This window comes from Perca flavescens, chromosome 5 (assembly GCF_004354835.1).
Source record: "Perca flavescens isolate YP-PL-M2 chromosome 5, PFLA_1.0, whole genome shotgun sequence".
Taxonomy (NCBI): Eukaryota; Metazoa; Chordata; class Actinopteri; order Perciformes; family Percidae; genus Perca; species Perca flavescens.
In genome coordinates, this window is record NC_041335.1 from 25,961,766 (window position 1) to 25,984,710 (window position 22,945).

The 22,945-nt window shown below is 38.5% G+C and overlaps 1 protein-coding gene across 1 annotated transcript in view; it reads left to right on the plus strand.

The window, feature by feature from the left end:
* tmem8b (transmembrane protein 8B) overlaps positions 1 to 19,780 on the plus strand; it is a 33,782-nt gene extending 14,002 nt beyond the window's left edge. The window contains 7 exon segments of the mRNA XM_028579159.1: positions 5,268 to 5,364; positions 5,965 to 6,088; positions 8,892 to 9,034; positions 10,373 to 10,551; positions 11,261 to 11,407; positions 14,878 to 14,994; positions 19,106 to 19,780. Coding sequence (XP_028434960.1) covers positions 5,268 to 5,364; positions 5,965 to 6,088; positions 8,892 to 9,034; positions 10,373 to 10,551; positions 11,261 to 11,407; positions 14,878 to 14,994; positions 19,106 to 19,441 — 1,143 coding nt within the window. The 3' untranslated portion in view covers positions 19,442 to 19,780.
* The last annotated feature ends 3,165 nt before the right edge of the window (positions 19,781 to 22,945 follow it).

Consider the following 22,945-nt stretch of genomic DNA (forward strand, 5'->3'; position numbering starts at 1 on the left):
TGTCTTCCTGGGAGTTAGATTGATATCAGTTTCATCTCTTTGAATTCAGAAAAGATATTGGTCAAGAATATTTTTAGTCTTCAGTACCTGTAGCTTAGCATAAATGGCAAGAGGAAACAGAAGGAAAAATAAGCCAACAACTCTAAAATGAACAAAACAATCTCACCAGAAGCTGCGCTGGAGCTTTTCGATCGTATCATGTCATTTTCCTCAGCACTTTAAGTGTTATCAGTCACTAAAAAAGCTTCAATATATAAAAAGAGCTGGGAGAATTAGTCAATAAATTGATTAGTTTTAAAACAATAAAAAAAAAATCAGCAACTGTTTTGTAATCATTTAAGTCATTTTTCAAGCAAAAACAACAAAAGATCTAATGGTTCCACCTCAAATGTGAATTTATTCAGTTTTTACCTCATTTGATATTAAACTATACTAGATATTGACTTTTTGGGAGTTTTTGTTTCATTGTTCAATCAAGAACATAATGTCAGATTAAAAAATGAATGAAAATAACCGTATTTTTCAGCCTGACATGTAAAAAAGACAGGTTTGCAGTTGTTATCATGCAGCCTCTATGCTGTCTCTCCCTGCTTCCAGACTTTGTGATAAGCTAGGCAAAACACATCTTTCATCTCCACTGAACACCCAGAGATGAACCTGATAAGTGATCTTCTCATCTAACCCCCCGTAAAAAAAGCACACACCCTATTTCCCAAAATGTCAGCAAAAAACAGGAATAGTTTACTTTAAAGGAAAGGAAATATTGTAATTGACTGCAATTATTGTGGTGGTTTATTGATTGATTGATTGCTTGGTTGATGTGGCGACACAGTGGGTTAGTGGCTTTACTGCCACCTCACAGAGAGATCGTCTTGGGTTTAAATGGGAACCCTGGTCCTTTCTCTGTGAAGTTTCCATGTTGTGATTGTGTTTATGTGTGCTTCATCCTACATTCGTCAGGAGAACCTCTGTTTGTGTCAGCGCTGTAATAGCGATCTCTTGGGTGTTTTCCTGCCTCATTCATCCTGGGATAGACCCTGACCCCTTCCGACCACTACCCCAAACCGCAGAAGTGTGTATAGTCGGTTGATTTTAACTTGGCAGATGTAACAGAGACAATGTCCTGTGATGAAACCTGGTTGCTGTTGCTGTGTGAGCCACAAGATGTATTCTTCAGAGAGACTGTCATGCTATATTATTCTATGGACAGATTTATCCCCCCTCGGCGATGATCTGTCACTTGCTTGTCACATGCGCAGATTCCAGTCAGCCGCTGCCAGTGGGCGACTTTGGCAGATTTGCACGGCTTTAGGAGACAATAGCTGGAGCTGCTTGTCTGCCTTGCATCACACTCTGTGAGAAAGTGTGAATGGAATGCATATGGCTTCTATTTCTACTGATACCTCAACTGGCTGTGGATCACTTTAATCACTTTAGATCCATTTTTCAAAGTGTTCTTCAGGTAGGACTTATGCAGAGAAAGAAATTGTAAGCACTCTAATGAGCTTTAGTCCCTGAGACTGTGTCAGTGTATGCTTTGTTAGTTTCAAGGGGCTCAAATAAATAAATGAGCATGATGGATTAAAAATAAATGAATAAATAGAAATGTTGCCAAAAAATAATACAAATAAATAGGCAATGACAATAGATAAATAGTAATAATAAAAATGTATTGTATGTATTGTGTAATGTATGTATTTATTTATTTATAGATTTATTTCAGTATTTATTCACATCCACATTTATTATCAAATATATCAAAATATAATAGGCTTTATTTGTGTCCATTCATCTATTTATCTGTTCTTTTTTTGTTGCAAAATTCTGATTTGTCACCATGCTTATATATTCATTCACTTACTTATTACCCATCTGAGAACTTCTTTGTAACATGTTTAATTTGATTAGAAATATTAGATATTGAACTGAAAAAAACGAACATGTTAGCTGTCACTTAGCGGCATTGGTATATTTGCAAAACCAATATGAGTCAAAACAGAAGACATTTTAATATTTCACTAAGCAAAATTAAAACTCATGGAGTTTATTTTAATTAGTTTGGGCACTGGGATGTGCAGCATATAGTGCACATGCCAGCTTCATCCATGTTCTTGCTATAGTTGACATTGTGTTTTTCCTGGCACATCAGCGTAACTTCTGGGAAATTTAGCAAAGCAGATGCCACATGAGTAAACAACAGAGATTAACTGGCATTCATCAAAAGTCTTTTTCATTTGCAGCATTTTTATGAAATTTGAAGTCAGAAATCTGTCCTGTTGTAGTAATTATTTTCTAGTTTTCTTAGTTCCTCCACAGTAGTTTGTGTCAGTCAGTAACCTTGAGCATTGCATTGTTGGAAGGTTGCGCTCCTGATTGAATTATGCCTCTGCAACTCACGTTCCACAATCCTAACTAACAGCTGCATAATGGATCAGGCATATACATCACAATATTAAACGTGATTAATGTAGCAATGGTCACAACAATGTTACAAAGTGCTTTACAAGTAACAGCAATAAATTAAACCCCAAACAAAATTAACGTTAAAATTACAGGCATGAATTTAAAATGGGGCACAACAAAAAGAGGCAAGCACAACAAGAGCTGAACAATAATTCATCAGCAATGCTCTGACAACAGCCATTTTAAGAAGTGATTGAAATCCTTTTTGAATCACTGGTTACAGGACAGCAAAGATGCAAGGTGCAGGGTCGGCATCCAGCTTGAGGGGAAATCATTTGGAGCCTCCAAAGTTATCAGTAAATCTTAATTTGAGCTCCACACAGACAGGCAGAGTGGAGTTGAAAACAAATTAATTTCCTGGTTTCTACAGCACATGAGTGGTTCAGACGATATATTTGAGAAGAATCAAACAAAATAATCATCTGTATCTTGAGAGCATCTTGCTTCCTTAATTTGATATCCTGTTGAACCAACGTGGGCACGTTACATGCGGGGCCATCATTTAAAACTGTTAACCATAAGATATTATGGATTCTAATTCTGAAGGTTGAGCTTAAATGATTTGTGTCAACACAATGTAAATAACCTGACCTTGACTAAAGCTGAAGTATGAGGAAATAAACTCTTTAAAGTGGCAGTAGCCTGGCTTTAGCTTAGCCACCTAAAAAAATGTCTACAGGGATTTTATCTAAACCGCTAGCATATCTAAGTGAGAATAGGATGTGTTATTTATTCCTTTCTTAATTTCAATTGCTTAAGGCAGAGTAAAACATATCCGGAAACCGGTTTTATATTTGGCTGGCCGTTCTTGCTGTACTGCTCCTCATGCACAGTGATGTCATCGCTTAAGATTTTCTGTGTGCCCAGAAGAACATGTAAAGAGATTTTTGGAACCACAACACAAGAAATTACTTTTCCTTTGGCTCAATGTTTCGATTTATCTGGACTAGGGGTAGGGGCAACAAGTTTGGGGAAACTTATTTTTTGAACAGCAGTTTGGACACAAATGCATTACTTGAAGCCTGAAAAGATGATTTTGTGTGATATGTGACCCTGCAATTATTGCATGATCTCGTGATATCGCAAGAACCCAGCTGCCGTGCAAGCTAAGGAAAGGGACTCCTGGGCACAGATGTGTACAATGCCCATCCTTTTCCTATTCGTTGAAAACTGCACCTGAACTTCGGCTTACTGTAGCTATATTATGTGAAAAAAATGAAAAGTCACAGGATCACACAAGTCATTAGTAAACATCGTCTGAGAACCATGAGTCTGTGCCAAATGTGCCAATTCATCAAATAGATGCTGAGATATAACCCGAATAAAAGAAACTTTGACCTGCTGGTGGTGTTGGAGGAAAAGTCAGAGCATCACCAAAGTCGTTAGAAGTTATTTTCTATTATCTCCAAATGTCAACCTCGTAGTGGAGCAAAAGGAAAAGTCAGGGGTTCACCAAAGTCAGGAGGATTCATCCTCTGGGGTCCATGAATGTCTGTGAAAACTGCTGGCACTAGAGGAAAAGCCAGAGGAGCACCAAAGTCATTAGAATTTCACCTCTAGGGACCTTGAATATCTCTCATAAATGTCATAGCAATCCATTTCATAGCTCTCAAGATATTTCAGTCTGAACCAAAGTGGTGGACAGGCCAACCAAGAGGCTGGCATTGCAAAGATTCTAGCATGACTAAAAACATGTCTACTGAGCTCTTTGACTTACCAACCAAAAATGTTGATAACAGTTACTTCATATAAAGAGTCTGAGTTTGGAGGCCCTCTGATCCCTTTGCAGCCCCTGGGCTTCCTGTGGTCCGTCTGGTAATCTATCTTCAAACTGTAGGGCAGAGTCCGGACGAAAGGGGGAAGGAGGGGGGAGGGACTATCTTGAAATGCCAGTGGACGTGATTGAGTCTTACTACCAAGATAGTACAGGCCAGATTGCGAGTTTAGGAAGTCTGAAATCTCAGCACCTGGCAAAGTGTTTGTTGAGTCATTGCATTAATCAACAACTTTGCCAACTCCCTGCATATACATTATGCTCATTTTGTGCTGGTGGGGGGGGGGGAGGGTGATAGAAATATATTAATTCAAGAAATAATTGCCTAAAGTTATCCCTCCCTACCATCAAGCGCATTTCCTTTTGGACACAAAACAAATTAATTTAATGTGCTATGTCTTCTGTAAAGCTTTTATCTAAATAAAAAAGGGCTTTTTACTAATTTTGACCTGCAGTTTCAAGTTTAGTAATTTAGTTGGATACTTTTCACAATTGTTGTAAAACATTTCAACGCTCTTCATTCCCAAAGACACAGTGAATAAATTACAAGGAATTTAGAAAGTTATGAAGTGTCAAATTTGATGCCTGAGTGCACACTGACACTTTATGAACACTTACAGTAATTCATTGCTGCTATTTGTATTCCCGGTGTCCTTTTACTTATACACCAAATTGGACTGTAGTGGTCTCCTTTCACCTCTCTGCGGAATGAGCCAATTTGTATAAGCAGATGCAGCTCCCAACGCTTGAATAATTCTCCAGATTATTATTATTTTTTTTTTTTTATGCCTGAACGTGTTAATGTATAATTGATGCTTTAAGGAGATAAACTGCCAACATCTTCATTTAGGTGCCTCAGGCAGACAGAGGGAGAGCAGTTTCACTTGATTTGTTAGTTTTAAAGTTTACTATCTGACGGCTGAAATGACACCTGAGGTAATCATGAACAGTGTTAGCTCACCAGCATGATGGCAGCAGATGGTTGATGGTTGGATGGATGAATGACATTTGCTTGTGTTTCCTCCTGCAGTCTACGCTGAAAGGAGCTAATGTCACAGTGTTTGGCTGCCTGAACCATGGGATGCCTCTCTTCTTACGGGAAAACTCCTCATTGAAATGTGAATCAGGTATGTCAAGTTTACCTTTGACAATATACCCCAAATTAATAAACAGTATATTAACTATATATTATTATACTGTAGCATATTATAATTCATGTTTAATATTACAAGTAATACATTTTTTTTCTATATGAGTGTGAGACTCTTCTAGGTCTTCACATTTGAGCAATAAAAACATTCTCCAGCTCCTCTAACTCACAAAACATTGACTATTCATACACAGTTTACTCCAACTGTTAGCTGACATCATCTTAAGAACTGGCACTAATTTCTATCAGGACTTCCACGTTAATTAACACTTCAAGCTCAATTTATCCCCTACACACGACTGACATTTCAACTCCTTTTAGTGGTTCAGTGGTCAGGGGTTTCACTTCAACAACTTCAACTTAATTTATCACATCCGTTTGAATTTTAGCTCCTTTCAGTATTTGTATTTCCGACTGCAACTTCAACTCTTCCATTATTTCAACAATTTCAAATGTTTTAACTGCAAAATTTTAGAAGCAAATAAATGGAAATGTATGTAACTTCTTCTTGTTAATGCATTTATTCTGTTTAAGCGTTTTAAAATATGTTTCTATTACTTTTTTTCACCTGTTGCAGAATCGGGGGCCGGGTTTTTCCTTTCTGTGAATGCCTCTGTTAATATCACCAAATTGAGGATTCCCTATCCGCAAACAGGCCCCTGGTACCTCAGTCTGCGCTCTCTATGTGCCACTGAACATGGGTAAGACAGGCAATATTAATTCTATATTTCTATAAGATATCCACTATATGGTTACACTGTGCTTTACTGGAAAGCTTTACTTAAGTGCATTTAGAATTAATTAGCATTTAGTAACTGTTGTTTTTTTAGTTATAATATGCAGAGTTTTTTCAGAGAGCCCACAGTGGACAGTATGAAGCGTGCACTTCAGCTGCATTCACACAAAATCTGGCAATGCAACACCTTACTCCAGGGTTGTGCGGAGATCTGTGTGTGTGTGTGTGTGTGTGTGTGTGTGTGTGTGTGTGTTTATTTGTGGCCAACTTTGAATGTGTTTACAACAGCAACCGCCAAATCCTGCATTGTATGCCTTTAGAGGAAAGGTCTGACACTTAAACTGTAATATACGCTTATTTGCTCTCTTGATGTGATTTAGATGACCAGTACTACTATCATGGCTGGAGGCCTATGCTAAATATATAGCTACTGCCAGCAGCCAGCTAAATTACCTTAGCATAAAGACTGGAAACGGGGAAACAGCTAGCACTGTCCAAATGTAAGAATCAGCAGAACAGCGCCTCTAAAGCTCACTGATCAACATGTTACAGTATATCTGGTATGTTTAAACCGTACAAAAACCAAACTATAAAAACGACAATTCAATGTTTTATGGGTTATGAGCCGGACTGCTTGGGACCAGTAACTTCCTAGAGTCTCTGCTGGTTTCCCTTACAAACACGTGTAAAAAATAAGAAATCCCCATTTTACGTATTAAGCAAACATATTTAGTGTTAATACACACACTAAGTTAGCCAGCTGCTAGCGCCATTTTTAGCATACAGAAATAACAGGGGTAGCTATCTTCTCGTGGAGCTCTCAGCAAGAAAGTGAATGAGTGGATTTCACAAAAAGTTGAACTATTTCCTTTATACCTTTAAAAAGGAAACAATGGTGTTAATTGTGTGCTCTGTAGTAGTCAACCCATAAAGTCTCCAAAACATAATTTATGAGCTTATACATTTTTGACAATCTTATAATTAATTCTTTGGCTTGGTCCCAGTGGCCCCAAAGCAACCTCTGTGAGACAATATTTTCTGTCAATTATAGGAAGACAATTGACAATAAGACATTCAGTATTTCTTAAAAACATCATTGTATAAAAATCCTATTTACCAAAATTAAATTTCAGTGCTCTAATGAAGACACCATGCTCACTGATTAAACAGTGCTGCCTCCCTCATTCAGCCACATTCTCTCCCATCTGTCACCCAGCAGATTAATTTGGGATTGGCTTCATAAATGTGCCTATGGTGCACACCTAGCATATGACATGGAAAAGGGTTAGATTTTGAGGTTTAAAAAAGTAGATTTTTCATATTCAACATTTGCATATTGGGAAATTTAGACAAAATGATCACTGTTCATACAGGAAGAAATGTTAAAAAAAGAGGCACAGACACTAGTTTTTTTATCTTTAGTATACTAAGCAGACCATAGTGCATTGCACCTAGAAGATATTTGGGGTTTTTAATTAAGGGCACAGCTCTTATCTTGTCTTGAATAGAAATATCTAGTCATCTCTATTGTTCTCTTCACCTTCATTTACAATTTAATCCACAGATGAGTGCAATAAGTACACACTCTTTTTCTGAGGGTTGTTTCAAGTCATTGTGAGATATGTTGTAAAGAGGAGGGGAAAATGTTACTTTAAGTTGGCCAACGCATTGTATTAGCGTATTAGCTATTCAGCAGATTAAGATGTATTGCCGAACCCTTAATGGCACGAAGATGTGCACGGAATGAAATTGAGCAGATTTAGTTGCCGGCCACTTGGGAGTTCCAATTGAATTTCAATAACAAATAATAACAGATGGTACGGGACATGGTCTCATCCTCACGTGAAAGTCATTGCTGAGGTATGAAAATGTAGAAAACATTCACAAAGCTATGTTAGATTTCCACAAATTTCCACATGCTAAATTAATCAGGTCTTGTTAGAGAAGAAAAGCGGTAGTGTGAATGATAGGTGCTCTTCAAGGCTAAAATTAAGTTGAGTGTTATAATTTAGGGATTAGGAAGTGAGCAGCTGTTCCAATTAAAGGAATGGGTTCTATGAAAAGGAAAAGAAACACATTTGTTACCCCCTGATTGAATGAAAGGATACAATGCAAGCAGAAATATGCAAGTTTCTTTCTAATCAGAGATTAACAAATTATATATAGATTCATGTGCAGTTGTTAGTTTCTACACTATAGTTATAACTCATAGCATGGCATAACAACTTCTATCAGTACATGAAATTCCTATAAAATGTACATTTTTGTTGAAATGGTTCTCTAAAAGTACAAAAAAGAAAGTTTTGACATTACAAATGGAGGTCTTTGTTATTATTTTATTATAGGCAGAGTATTGTAAAGAAATCCAAGTGTGGTACCTAACTGAGATACTTAATGAAGGTTAAACTATCACAGGAGAACCCTAACTTCCTTGTTGGTCTATAAAGCACAGACACAATTTGTGGAAAACTACATTTGTAAATGCTTTTAGAGATTGCACAAGCTGACAATCCTAAAACAACCTTTTGATCTCCAACATAGTGCTGGAGCACATAAAACAACAAGACAGAGTCTATAGCCACACTGACTGAATCTGGGAGGTTTAAACAGCAGTGGACTTTTCAGCTGGACTTGTAGGCCGTTAACACATCACAGTTCACAGTTGCAGTTAACCACTGCACATTTCTACTTTAATACTGGCTTAATTTACCAGTGATGTTCCTCATGCTCACCTCTATCTGCATTCTGCCTGTCTGTGACTTTTCCAGATTTGAGGCATGCACCAATGTCACTGCCGAGGTGTATATGCGTGCATACCTGACTCCATGCATCAATGACTGTGGGACGTATGGGCAGTGCAAGCTTCTGCGAACAAACAACTATCTCTATGCTGCCTGTGAATGCAAAGCAGGTAACAATTTACTTATAAAATCTATTGCAATGCATGCCATTGTCAGTGTATTTTTCAGGCTCACATAGGGGCTTTTTTCCCCCTCTTTGTTGATTTGAATTTGTGCATAATTTGAATGCAAACACAATTTAAATTAGGATGTCTATGTCTTAATTGATTCTATTTGAATGTCCGCCTTTTTAAATTGCATTTCCATTCACTAAACACGGTTATGGAAGCCTATTGCCAACAAAACAAAGCAAGTTGTTTGATAGAAGTGGATACATGAATGAATAAATTAGGTGTGTACTCAACAATGCCGTTAATTATCCATCAGTAATTAATAATTAGCAAAAGGCATGACCATGAATTAATAAGTGGAATTGATTTTCAGCAGTCAAAAGCTTTGTTTGCATACAAGATAAGATACAACTTTCTGTGAGGAACTGGGTCATCACTGTGGCAAAGAATTTCTAATTTGTTGGAAGATCATGCATATCATGCAGAGTGACAAGAAAACAAGAGAGAGCAAGGTGGGATGGCCCAGGTCTCTTTTCAGAATTGAGAGCAATTAAATTGTATGTGCTGCTGTCCAATGAGTCATACAGCCGCCTGGTATTAATCTTCTAATATAACCCAATAAAACACAGTCTTAATTACTAACAGCTTTTCAATAAAAGATGAGTTTATGAAACTAAAAATCCTGCCTTTGATCTTCTTTTATCGGGACTGCTTTTAAATTCATTGTCATACTTCACGTGTGTAACTGCTTCCTGGCAGGCGCTTTGCATTCAGCACTCGCCCTTGGCACGTCTCACACCGGAAACCCTCCATTCAACAGTGCTCACGAATATTTAATTCTCACCAGGTGCCTCCATACAAGACAAACAGCTTCACGCAGATCTGTTTTTGATTGTTTTTCACAGAGAAATGTATGTTTATAAGAAAGGGCCGATGAAGCATTGATCTTGTCAAGAGATAAATATTTGATCCATTTTAAGAAATACTGAAAATTCTAAAGGGATGAGCTTTTGAAAAAACCCGATTCATTAACAGTACAGCTCCTTCTCATCCATTCAGCTAAAAAGTTCCAGAAGATTTTCCTAAAGTTTTTTTTTTTGAGTTTCAGGAAGTCAAAACTGCTTTAACTCCAGTTCTTTTCAACCTATAAAGACTGTAGACACAAAAGCTCTCTACGCTCTTAGATCTCTACTTTCTTAGACCATCATACAGTACAGTACTGACTCTCTGTGTGTGTGTGTGTGTGTGTGTGTGTGTGTGTGTGTGTGTGTGTGTGTGTGTGTGTGTCTGTGTGTGTGTGTGTGTGTGTGTGTGTGTGTGTGTGTGTGTGTGTGTCAGGCTGGGATGGCTGGGGATGCACAGACAACTCGGAGGCCTACTCCTACAGTTTCCAGCTCCTCTCCACCCTGCTGCTCTGTCTCAGTAACCTGATGTTCATCCCGCCTGTGGCCATCGCCATCCGAAGCCACTACTTGCTGGAGGCTTCAGTCTACATTTTCACCATGTTCTTCTCCACTGTGAGTGACTGCCACACTAGCAAAGTAGTATATGTTCTATCCTCTATAACAGTGGTCTTTAACGTTTTTTAAGCCAAGGACCCCTTAACTAAAAGAGAGATGGAGCAGGGACCCCCTACTACATATATTGTATAAAATGAAGTTGCATAGTAAACTGGGCCTTCAATAACGTGTGCCTAAAGCCTTTATACATACAGTGCCTTTTTAGTGCATAGAATACTAAACCACATAAAATTTTAATTGTTGGCATGATTTTATAAATCATCTTTTATATGTCACAGTGAATCTTTAGGATGTATGTATGTTGTCTAATAAAAAGAACTTTCAAAATTTGAGAGAAACTTGGAGCTGGACTGCAGTGACTCTGAGGACCCCTGTTAAAGATCTCTGCTCTATAAAACAGAGTTGGCCAATAAAATGTTATTTTTGGGTCTGATACCGGCACAAATATTTGGAAAGCTGCATTACTGCTTCATCTGCAACTCAACTAAACTAGAATTTTCGGTAAGCAGACAGTCAGGAGACGGCAAGCTAGCAATCATTAATGCAAACATTGGACAATTTGCAAATGTTTATCATGGAACTCAACACATTTGTTAGGATGCGTTCAGACTGACTTGAGCCCTGCATGAAAAAAGTGTATATGTTAGCTTCTCAGACATATCTGCTGGTTGGTCTGACCACTCACTGCCTTTTCCCTCTCTGACAGTTCTACCATGCATGTGACCAGCCGGGTATTGTGGTCTTTTGCATCATGGAGTATGACGTCCTGCAGTTCTGTGATTTCCTTGGGTCTCTCATGTCAGTGTGGGTCACTGTCATTGCGATGGCCAGGCTAAAGTCCATCATCAAACAGGTAGGCGCATACTGTAGTTCATCCTAATTATCCTTAAAGGAGAGTCAAGTGACATAGTTGAAGGAAAAATGACTATTTTAATGGAACTGTAGTTGTAGCTGAGTGTAGGCACATTTGTAATGACATTCCAGCTGAATGACCATTTTGTTTCCACTTTAATAAAACGTGTGAGCTTTTCGATATATATTATCTAAAATGATTTATAATTTAATATGAATAATTATAATAATATATAATTAAATATAAATACATTTGCTGCAATGTAAACAGCGGCACATCGACAAGGCCATGTGGAGTGCAGCCCATGTCACCACCTTTAAATCATAAAGATCTTAAATCTCCCACAAAAGGCTCTGATTTATGGTGGCCGAGATGGTTTTTGCATTTGTCTCCTCCACCGTCTGATTGGCTCAAAGCAGCCATTCACAAGAGCCACTTCAGAACAGTGTGGTTTGCTTGACAAAATATTAGAAGTGGGCAGTGGTACTGACGTCTGGAACTAGACATCTTCTGACCCTAATGCCTGTCCACTGTCATGTGTTGCAGTCTGGCAGCACCTTGGCTGAGAGTTCCATGTTAGGGATCGACAACTTATTTCTTATTTTTTTGCTTATTTATTTTATTACAGGGACATATTAATAAACATTTCTGTCAATATGCCAGAGTTAGCCAAAAGTCTATTTTTCATCTGCAGTCCCTAGACAGATGGTAAAAAAAAAGTCACCCTAAAAGAAGGTAAAATTACACATTTACATAACAGTATAACATTTAAAATACATTTGGTAAAAAGTACTATTAAGCTAAAAATGTACAATAGGAGCACAGCAGACCACAAACTTGAGATAAACCCTGAAGCAAAGAGGGATTAGAGGACTAAAAGGTAGAGCTGAAGAGCTGTGAAGTAGAGATACAAATGAGTAAAGCATATGCCTCAATTTTTAGTCAATAATTAAAAGATCAATGTGTTAGAATCAGCGATGCCTGGTGCTAAATTCTCTGGTTGTTGACATATTGCGGTGGATAACAGTAAACACTAACAGGTGCACCTTCTCCCTGGGTCATTCCCTGGCTGCACACCAAGATGGCAGATCAAGATGCTTGAAGACACCAAGCAGTCTTAGGGAAAGTGTGTGTCTGTGGGTGTATGTGTAATGTGTGTGTGCCATAAATGAGACAGAGAAAGAGGGAGGGGGAGGGGGCGGAGTAGTGGGAGGGAGGGAGGGAGAGTATACGAACATCTGCTGTCCTCTAGAGTTTTCATTTTTGCTGAGCGCTGCAGTACGCAGTCACTAATCAAATCGCACATGTCAGGACTGGCAAGTGGAGATGTGTGTTTGTGTACTAGCGAGACTCAGTATGTGTGTGTGTGTGTGTGTGTGTGTGTGTGTGTGTGTTTGTGTGTGCGGTTGTTTGTGTGCGGTTGTTTGTTTGTGTATGTGTGTGTTTGTTTGTTTGTTTGTTTATGTCTATGACCGCAGCAGCAGTAGAGGGTGAAGGACCACCTGATAGTGTGCGTGTGCGTGCGTGCGTGCATGTGTGTGTGTGTGTGAGACTTATGGACCTTCAAAGGTCTAGAAGTCAGCAAAATATCTTGCAAGGGCATTTTTGCTCGTTCACATATAGAAAGTTATTAATCTCAACTCGCTAATGGTCACTCCGTCAGAATCATAAACATCAATTTAAAGGATAATTACATTTTATTACAACTTGGTTCTCATCTTTGTAGTTTTGGCCCTCTTTTATTGAGCGGTTATAATAACATTGTTCTCACCAAAATAACTTGGTCCTCTCCTTGGAGATTTTAAAACCTGATCATCTGACTGCTTGTGAGTCTCACCCCATCAGACTTCCCTTTAGCAATGTTGCCACTTTCTCAGACTTTAGCAATAAATTGTTGAGTACAATTTTACAACTGCTAATCTCTAAAATCCGAGAAAAGAGATATGAATGCACAAAACACAGAAACACAAGGTTTCACCATTCATTAATTATTCAATATGTTGTAATTCACACATGCACAAATACAGTATAAGTCTATATTACTGTACATTGGTGAGCCTGTAAATATGTGTGGCAGGTAAAAATAGACTTCCTACCAGAATCTCCAAAGGCTCGTCTGTCACCAAGACAGATAATAATTCATTACAGCGAAACCCTTGCCTGTGAGCATCCATGCATTCATGCCTGCATACAACAATACATGTTTACATGCATTTTAGTGCCCCTGTTTGATCCAACGGTGCAGTATGAGTGATGATTGTTGCTGCACAGTCCTCGGGCTGCACTACGCTGATCCTCTACCCCTTGGTCTGTGCCAATTAGTTCTGTTATCCTGCAGCACAGGTCATCCCTTCCCCCGCTTAAAAATCCCCAATTTCCCCTCACGTTCCCTAGGTTCACCCAAAGCATGTGTAGCACATCTTATTTTTTTTTTTTTTTTTCCCTCTCACTTTATCCATTTTATATCCTGTGGCTTTATGTCAAATTGTAAGCTAAAAAAAAAGGCATTATTTATAGCATGGGCCTCTATCAGCGTTTTGTTTTCTTTGTTATACTGTGGCTCTCACTTCATAGGAAGTTCGGTTGGGGTATTACTCTGAGAGCACTTTGAAATATTTATTTTGTCTTCAACAGACTTCAAAAGACAGTTATTTTCTGTACTGACCGTTCCCTCACTGATACATTAAACTGATGACATATTTACATAATGGCAGGCTTCTCTTTTTTTAACACAAATTTGCATTATTTTTGTGTGTGTGTGTGTGTGTGTGCAAGCTAATGAAAGAACACATCACCCAGTGCAATAGTGTGGCTCATTGATGTGTTTTTGGACAACAATGGAGGAAGCTGTATCAGGCTACACAGACAATACATGCTAGTAGGATCAATGTATTGTTGGCGTTAATTTCTTCATAAGATTGGTTCAAAATTAGAAAAATATAGAATATATAAAGCCCTAACCGTTAATATACTGTATATGGTTTTCTAATTTAGCTTGCTGGCTAGTTAACATCACAGTGCTAACAAGAAACACTCTTCAAGCTAGAGTTCATATTGCATTACCATAGTGACCAGTACCAAATAACTACTACAGACAAGATATTTCAATTCTTCTTCACTGTACTATTTATTTTTCTTAACCTTATTGAACTTGCACCCACAATACTACAGCACTATCTTTCTTCCTCCTGCCTGTTTGTGGTACATTCAAGCTTTTATTGCAGCAGCAACACAGTTCTACATTAGACCTCCATGAATACCTGTGTTAGGAAAAGTAGAACTTTCACATCCCAGAAAAAGACAGGACACAGGTGCAAAAATAATGAAAATGTACTTCCACAATACATACAGTGAGTAAATGTTGTCTCGGCTTTCTGACATCAGAAATATCCTGCTATTTACTGCGGATGTAACAGTGTCAACAATGTTTTATGAAGTGCCGTTATTGATCCATGTGTTTTTTTGTCAAGGTGCTGTATCTGCTGGGGGCGATGTCTCTGTCTATGGCTTTGCAGCTAGACCGTCACGGTCTGTGGAACCTGCTGGGGCCCAGCCTGTTTGCTTTGGGCATCATGGCCGTGGCATGGGTAAGGGAAACTCATATATTTACTGCACAGTAGACCAGTAGCCTACAGCTAAAAGTGGGTTTATTCCATAATGAGTTTATTTGCATTTAAAAACAGTAGCCGTGTGGCCGGGTTAGCTCAGTTGGTGGAGCGGGCGCACAAGTGGCCATGGGTTCGGCTCCGGCCTGCGGCCCTTTGCTGCATGTCATTCCCCCCCTCTCTCTCCCCTTTCATATCTTCATCTGTCCTGTGGAAATAAAGGCCTAAAATGCCCTAAAAAATCATCTTAAAAAAAACAAACAAATAAAAAGAAAAAGACAGTAGCCGCTTCATATCAAAATTACCAAGTTAAACAGTTTATTGTAATATAGCAGAAAACAAAGTAATTTAATACCTAATACCTAATAACCTATTTGTAGCATTCAGTATGTTTCTGTTTGACAAAATTATAACATTACATTTTAAATCTTGTATTTCCCCCAAAATATTACGTCTTACAGTGTGTGAACAACTGGTCTACAAGGGATTTCTACACAGAATAAAAGATGATTAATTTTAATACACGTGTTTGACATTCATAGACAAGCTTGTTCAAACATGCAGATGAAATGAAAAAGCACCGTCCCTCTATTGTTGCATATGCTAGTAAGTGTAAAATGATTTAATCCATTATTTGAGCTTAGAGCTGGAACATGGGGCTGGAACATGTGCATGGTTAAAAACAGTGGGTTTCTGACCAATGAAGCTATTTTACATTAGCATGGAAGGGGCTTTAAAAGTTTTGCAGCCTGCGGGTATTAGTCATGGGTTGTAGTTCCATTATAAGTCAGCTTGTACTTCCACTGACTCTTCTCTGAGTCATATTGTGCTCCCTGAACTGAAAAGATAAAAAATAATAGTCTTTCAGGCAAGGTTCTTGGAAAAAAAGCCTTTAACACCAAACCTCTGACATGAGTTTGAAAACAAGATTTGAGGCTGCCTTGGACAAAGCTTTGCTTTGAATAAAGTGTGGGAGTTGTAGCTCTGAGAGTTATCTGTATGTGAGCTGGATGATCCTACAGAAACTGTGGAAGATGATGTACTGTTTAATTCACCATGTAAACCCTCCAGTTTAAGCACCAAAGGTAGGACAGTATATATAAGCATAGTGAGATTCTTTTCTCCTGAGATTAACAGCGCTTCAGAATTCATGCAGGGCACTACTGTATCATTAAAATGTGAGTGTATTTGGAGACAAACATAAAGACATTGGCTTCCACTATTTGGCTGGTTGTAATTCAATTATAGATGGCTTGTTGACATGTTATTTGACAAATTTGAAATACCATGGTCTGGTATACTGTGTCAATATCTACAGAATCTAAGTATATACAGATTGTGTGCAGTGTCAAATTGCCCAAAACAGTAAGACACAATCTTCCTATGGCGATGAACTACACAGTAACTAGCCACAAAAGTAACTTGGATGTTATGCTAATGTTGCCATTTTTTTAAAGATAAATCTGTGCTCATGCTTTGATTACGAGACACTTCATAATTTATCAGCTGTTCCATAGCGTATGTCTGCATTTCAGCACTCGTTCCTCAGTGCTGCACCTCTAAGTTTGAGCGCCACACATTTTCTACAAGAGCCCTTTCATTTCAACTTGTCATGTTTCTGCAAAGCCTGGCATTCTGAATGTTCCCAGACACAACCGAATTAGATCAGTCAAGTGAAGGGCACGGAGCATCTTCTACTTTGTAGAGGTGTCATGAGCAGTAAGAGGAAAGGGGAGAAGTTCAAATCTGTCAATGCCAAATATTCCTAACCCTCCAAAATAAATGAGGTCCTTATGTATGAAAACACCGTCCTAGTCTGAAATTGTTAGTCCTAACCAGAAATATTTACAGTTCCAAAGGGAGTGGAGCAGTAACAAAAAAGTTCATGTTTTTTTTTACTTGGCTTCATGTAAAGTCTTTATCCTAAAATGTATGCATCATAATAACTCAATCAAAACCATTTATGTATTCATTATACATTCATAGAATACATTTAATTTGTGTCATTCATGAACAGCTTGCATTTCCCTTGACAAGGTCGGGATTCTTTATGGTAATGTTTTGGGAAAAACAAATCTAATGCAAGCTATCAGTGTTTATGAACCGATGAAAATAGAGACTGAATCCAATAATGAAGCACTCTCTAAACACTGTTTAGAAAGAAATGAAATAAAATGTCTCTCTGTGCCACACGTTCAGCAAAGAATAAGCACATTCTCTCTATTAAACAAATAGAGACGTCATATACAGTTACTGCCAAACAGAACACGAGCATAAATAGCAAAATAGCCAAAGTGGTGACGGGCCAATCACTGATGACCAATTTAAAACATCTGTCAGCTGATTATGATCATCGAGATGGACTTTATGCTACAGCAGTAGGCATGAATGGAAATTTCAGACAATAAAACCAACCGAGATTTATTAAGAATCCCATCCCTCTGTTCTTCCAATCAAAGTAAACTGCCTGCTGCTCCCTCACTCAAATCCCATTGCGCTCCATTTTTGAATGACTGCTCCCTGTGTGATCTCCCAATTCAATATCCTATTTCGGCGTGAAATGTGTTCATTAAATTACGGAAAGAAGAGCATTAAACACGGGGGCCTTTGAGATCAATTGTAAAATAAATAAAATAATAATGTAAAATTGTATGCGTCCCTTAGTTTCTAATCATTTTCTGGAAAGAAATTGATATGCAACTGTTATTTCTTTGTAAGTGTTTTGGAAAGGACTGTTTAACTTGAGACTCATTACAGAGAAACATTTTATTTTTCAGTTTCTTGTATAGCACACAGTTAGACAGTGTCTTAAACTGGAATTAAAGCGTGTTGTGCATACCTCCCGAATCTCAACAACATATAGTGCTGACCTGCACTTTGTTTATTTCAGAAAAAGAGTTTGGTCATACGTTTCAGCATAGTACAGCCAAAAGTGATCTTCTAGCAGAGCATAGAAATCTAAATTCCTCTTTAAGGTACTTAATAATGTTGCCCATCCTGTCATTGCTCCAACTTACAGTGATAAATCCAAATTATTTCATGTGTGTTTCGTGGATGTAGTGGTTTGTTTACACTGTTACCAGAGTGCAATTTGTTTCCATTTCCTGATTTTGTCTGCGTTGTCTTTAACCTGTGTTTAAACGTGACACTGTAGACACGTATGTTATACCCCCAAACACACACACACAAACGTGTCCGAACAACACCTGTGCACATACGCTTACGTGCAGCCCGGAGAAGCATTGTTTTAGCTTTGCTGAGTAGTGAGCAGGTCAGTATTTTAGGTTATTGGCATAGTGTTCAAATAAAGAAGCTCAAATAAATTTGTGGGTATTCATCAAATGGACCCATTCTCATCTTACGTATGACCCAAATTGTGCAGGCTTTTCCTAGAAAACCTTACAAAGTATAATTTGATATTCAGTCAATTTAAGGAATGTAAAAACTAAAACTAGCTGTTACCACATAAACTATGAAATAGATTTGGACTTTAGTTTGTTATTTTAAACTTAATTAAAGGTCCCATGACATGGTGCTCTTTGGATGCTTTTTATATAGGCCTTAGTGGTCCCCTAATACTGTATATGAAGTCTCTTTCCCATAATTCAGCCTTGGTGCAGAATTACAGCCACTAGAGCCAGTCCCACAATGAGCTTTCCTTGGTATGTGCCATTTCTGTGTCTGTAGCTATTAAGGAGGAGAGAGGGGGGGCAAGGTGGAGGGTGGGGGTGTGGCCTTGACCAACTGCCACTTTGCTCGTTTGAAAGCCATGATGTCTCTCTCTCATGGGTTGGCCAAATTCTCTGGGCGGGCAAAGCAGAGAAAGGGGAGGTAATCTTGCTCCTTATGACCTCATAAGGAGCAAGATTCCAGATCGGCCTGTCTGAGCTTTCATTTTCTCAAAGGCAGAGCAGGATACCCAGGGCTCGGTTTACACCTATCACCGTTTCTAGCCACTGGGGGACCATAGGCAGGCTGGGGGAACTCATTAATGTTAAAAAACCTCATAAAGTGAAATGTTCATGCCATGGGACCTTTAAAGAAAATAGGCCTGAATGGTAAAGTTGAAAACATTGTTTTATGTGTCTGTCAGACGGTGCGCACCATCCGTCGGCGGCGTTGCTACCCGCCCACCTGGAAACGATGGGTGTTCTTCCTCTTCCCGGGAACCATGATTGCCACGTCTGCCGTGGCCCTCTATGCCTTCGTGGAGACAGAGGAGAACTACTTCTACATCCACAGTATCTGGCACATGCTGATCGCGGGAAGCGTTGGCTTCCTCCTGCCGCCACGCGCCAAACCCGACGCCAAGGTGACCCCGCTGAAGCGTAGGCGGGGCTGCGGCTATCAGCTGTGTGTTAACGAGCATGAGGAGCTGGGCCTGGTGGACCCCGCCATCATCTCCATCAACAGCATCTGTACCAGCTAATAAACTCCCCACTCCCAGCCTTTTACCTTAGAGACACTTCATTGCCTTCTTTTACTTGGGAAATTCACACACGGGAAATTAAGCCACAGAACTTGAAAAAGCAATGTAAATACTTTAATGCAGATGTGACACTTTTTTTTGGGTTGTTATTGTCATGGTAATTACTATCAATACAACTGTAATTATTATTATCTATAGTTAAAGTTGTTCTGATGAATTGTGGGTGTACAGTGACACACTGTGTTTGTGAATATGTATTTAAAGTCAAAGCTGAAACACTGCTGCTATCTGACGGTGACTGTAATACTGCTTCTGTTGGTTATTTATTGGTGGTCTTGTGAATAGGCCAATTGTTTTACTGTTGGGGCACAGATCAGGGGGAGACGTGGGGGGATGTTTATCAAGGGCACGGCTTTTCTGAAATTCTTTTCGAATATATCTTTTGCACTGAGACACAAAAATGTTATTCTGTACATTTTTATAACAATATAAACTACAGTGGGCATCACAAATGTAAAACCTAGTTGTTATGTGGAATGTTAGACTGTCTTTTGCAATTGCAATGTATTGCTTTTACACGAATGTGCAGATTGTTCTTGATGGGAACAATTCCAAAGTCCAGCTGCCTGTTGAAAGAGAAGAGGGGAGGCAGGATTATTTCAAAGACCTCAAACAAAGACCTCACCTCCCTGTTCTTTTTCTGACAGGACCTGTGTGACACCACATTCATAAACAATAAATGTTTCCTTTCTTGCCTCAGTATTACTTCTGCTTTCAAAGCTTTTGAATATAGTGTAACTGGTGAACCTCCAACAAAGACATCACATTGCAATTCCTGCCCTGATGGAAGCCAGTGGTACTTGTGAGATGAGACACTGTCAACAACATCCTCCAGGAATAGAGCAAGAAATAAGTCTCCTACAGAGCAGCAGTATGAGAGCAGCTTTGGAGCATACTGTCGATATATGTAGCCTCTCTCTTACACAAGAGAGAGTTATATTGCTCTTTGCTTTATGCCTTATTAGGCGTGATCCATTCGCAGCACCTCAGTATTTATCATCCTGTGTGCACGCTGTCTTTTTCCATCAAATTATGAGAAAAGAAAAATTAAGAAGGTGAAGAATTCATACATTTTTTGAGGTTGAACCTGGCCTTGACATCACACTTATAAACAAGATTAACAGTCTACAGCCATGCTAGCAGCTCTGTGAGGCTGAAATGCTTACATCAACATGTTCACAATGATAAGGCTTGCATATACAAAGAAAGAAAAATAGATAGATAGAGAGATAGCTAGATTGATAGAATATTGATGTTAAGCAGGTATAATTTATATAATGATGTGTTAGCATGCTAACATTTGCTGAATAGCACTAATCACAAAGTAAAGCTGAGGCTTATGGGAATCAATGCCCTTAGTTTTGCAGGTATTGGTCAAAAACCAAGTATTGGATAAAATGAAAATTTGACCAGATGATGGCGCTAGATGAAAGGTCTGGGAAAGATTACAAATCATCTTCAGGGGACCATGAATGTGTGTACCAGGCATTTTAATAAAAAATAATCCTTCAAGCTCTAAGGGCATAGTTTTGGGAAACACGTTACCATCATTTTCTTTCTTACCAAGTGTTGGATGAGAGGATTGATACTCATATATTGTCTGCTAAATATGAAGCAACAGTCAGGAAACAGTTAGCTTATTTTAGCTTAGCAAAAAGACGAAACAGCACATACCCCTCTGTAAAACCAAAACGTTTTCATACTTTGTAAATTGTACAGATTCAACAAACAAGATATAATGTGTTAATTAGTGAGCTTTATAGATGCTGGTAGGGGCTTTTTTAATCTTTGAACAGCTGTCAGTCTTTGTGCAAATTCATTCAACTCACAGCCCGAAAGAGTTTAGGCTAGGTGTATTTAATTCCTTTAAGGTTTCTAGTGATACAGAATAAACACACACGCCTGCATACACCCTCATATTAGTGACCTAATCAACATTTTTCCATTGAAGTTTTGCAAGCAAAGCATTTATTTACAGGGCAAGACTGAGGAGGAAAAAAGTAATTCCTCATTTTTACCAGAGCTGCCACTGCTGCAGCTAATTATGCATCAATTCTTTACTCAAAGTGTTTCTGTTGAGCTTTGAAAATGTGATGGAATGAGGTCACTGGGGGCATTTAAAATCCTTACATGAACTTGTCTTCTCTTCTCTGTCCAAAAGGGAGGGAAAGCACAGAAGTGTAGTGGTGTTTCTAAATAAGAAAGAGCAATATGACTAATGCACAGTAACATCGCTTCATGCTTTTATCTAAATCTTGTCAAATGTCATGTATGTCCTTCATATGCTTTTCCTAAAGATTATTAACCTGAACAAGGTACAACCCACACAACCTATATATTAAAAAGATATTAACACTGGTTAAATCAACACAAAACTTTGTGGAGCTGTATATATTCCAGGGCATTTCTCCATTACTCCCTTGCCACTTCAATGAAAAGCAAAGTAATGGAAATTTGTGTAAAAAGAGACTCAATATTCCAAGTGGAGATTGCACCCCTTGGCGGGAATAAAAGGCCTGTGACTGTACTTAATGAGACAAATAACACCAAAATGACAAGGTCTTCGATATTGAAATTTCAAACAGTGGATATCCCTGTCCTTCCACCACACATGAAATCAAAAAGAGTACCTTCTTTGTATTCATGGATGCTTGGCTAACATATCTAACAGGATTATTACTCACACACCATAACCTAAAGCAGTAGAGCAATTTCAGCTCAGCTTACAGTATTTGCATGGCTTTTTTCCCTTGGGTAAATCCTGCAGTCTGAGTACAGAGCTACATTACCAGGCTAAAACATGATGAGCCACAAAGTGCCAAATTTCTTTTGCCAAAAATCTTTTGTTTTTCTCTTTTTACTTTTTATTGCCCCTTTTGTTACCCTACATGTTGCTGGTCCATATCATTCTTCAAAGTCTATACCATGCTAGCAGCTCTGTGAGGCTGTACTTAGGCACAGAGATGGTTTGAGCTAAATCAGCATGCTATCATGTTAACAACAATAGTAACGTGCTAATGCCAAGCAGATATAACGTTAGCATGTTAGCATGATAACATTGACTAATTCATTCTGGACCAAAGTGGTGGACAGACCAACCGACAGACAGACAGACATTACCAGTCATGCTGCTATTGTCGCTAAAGAACTGTAAACAGAGACATCAATATTCCCAAACTATCATCAAGAATATTTTTTTGTAAAATCTTTAAGAACATTTTAATCTAACTATTTTTATGGTGTTTATTCAGGATATACACTCACCTTAAAGATTATTAGGAACACCCTAATAATACTGTGTTTGACCCCCTTTCACCTTCAGAACTGCCTTAATTCTTTGTGGCATTGATTCAACAAGGTGCTGGAAGCATTCTTTAGAAATGTTGGCCCATATTGATAGGATATCATCTTGCAGTTGATGGAGATTTGTGGGCTTCACATCGA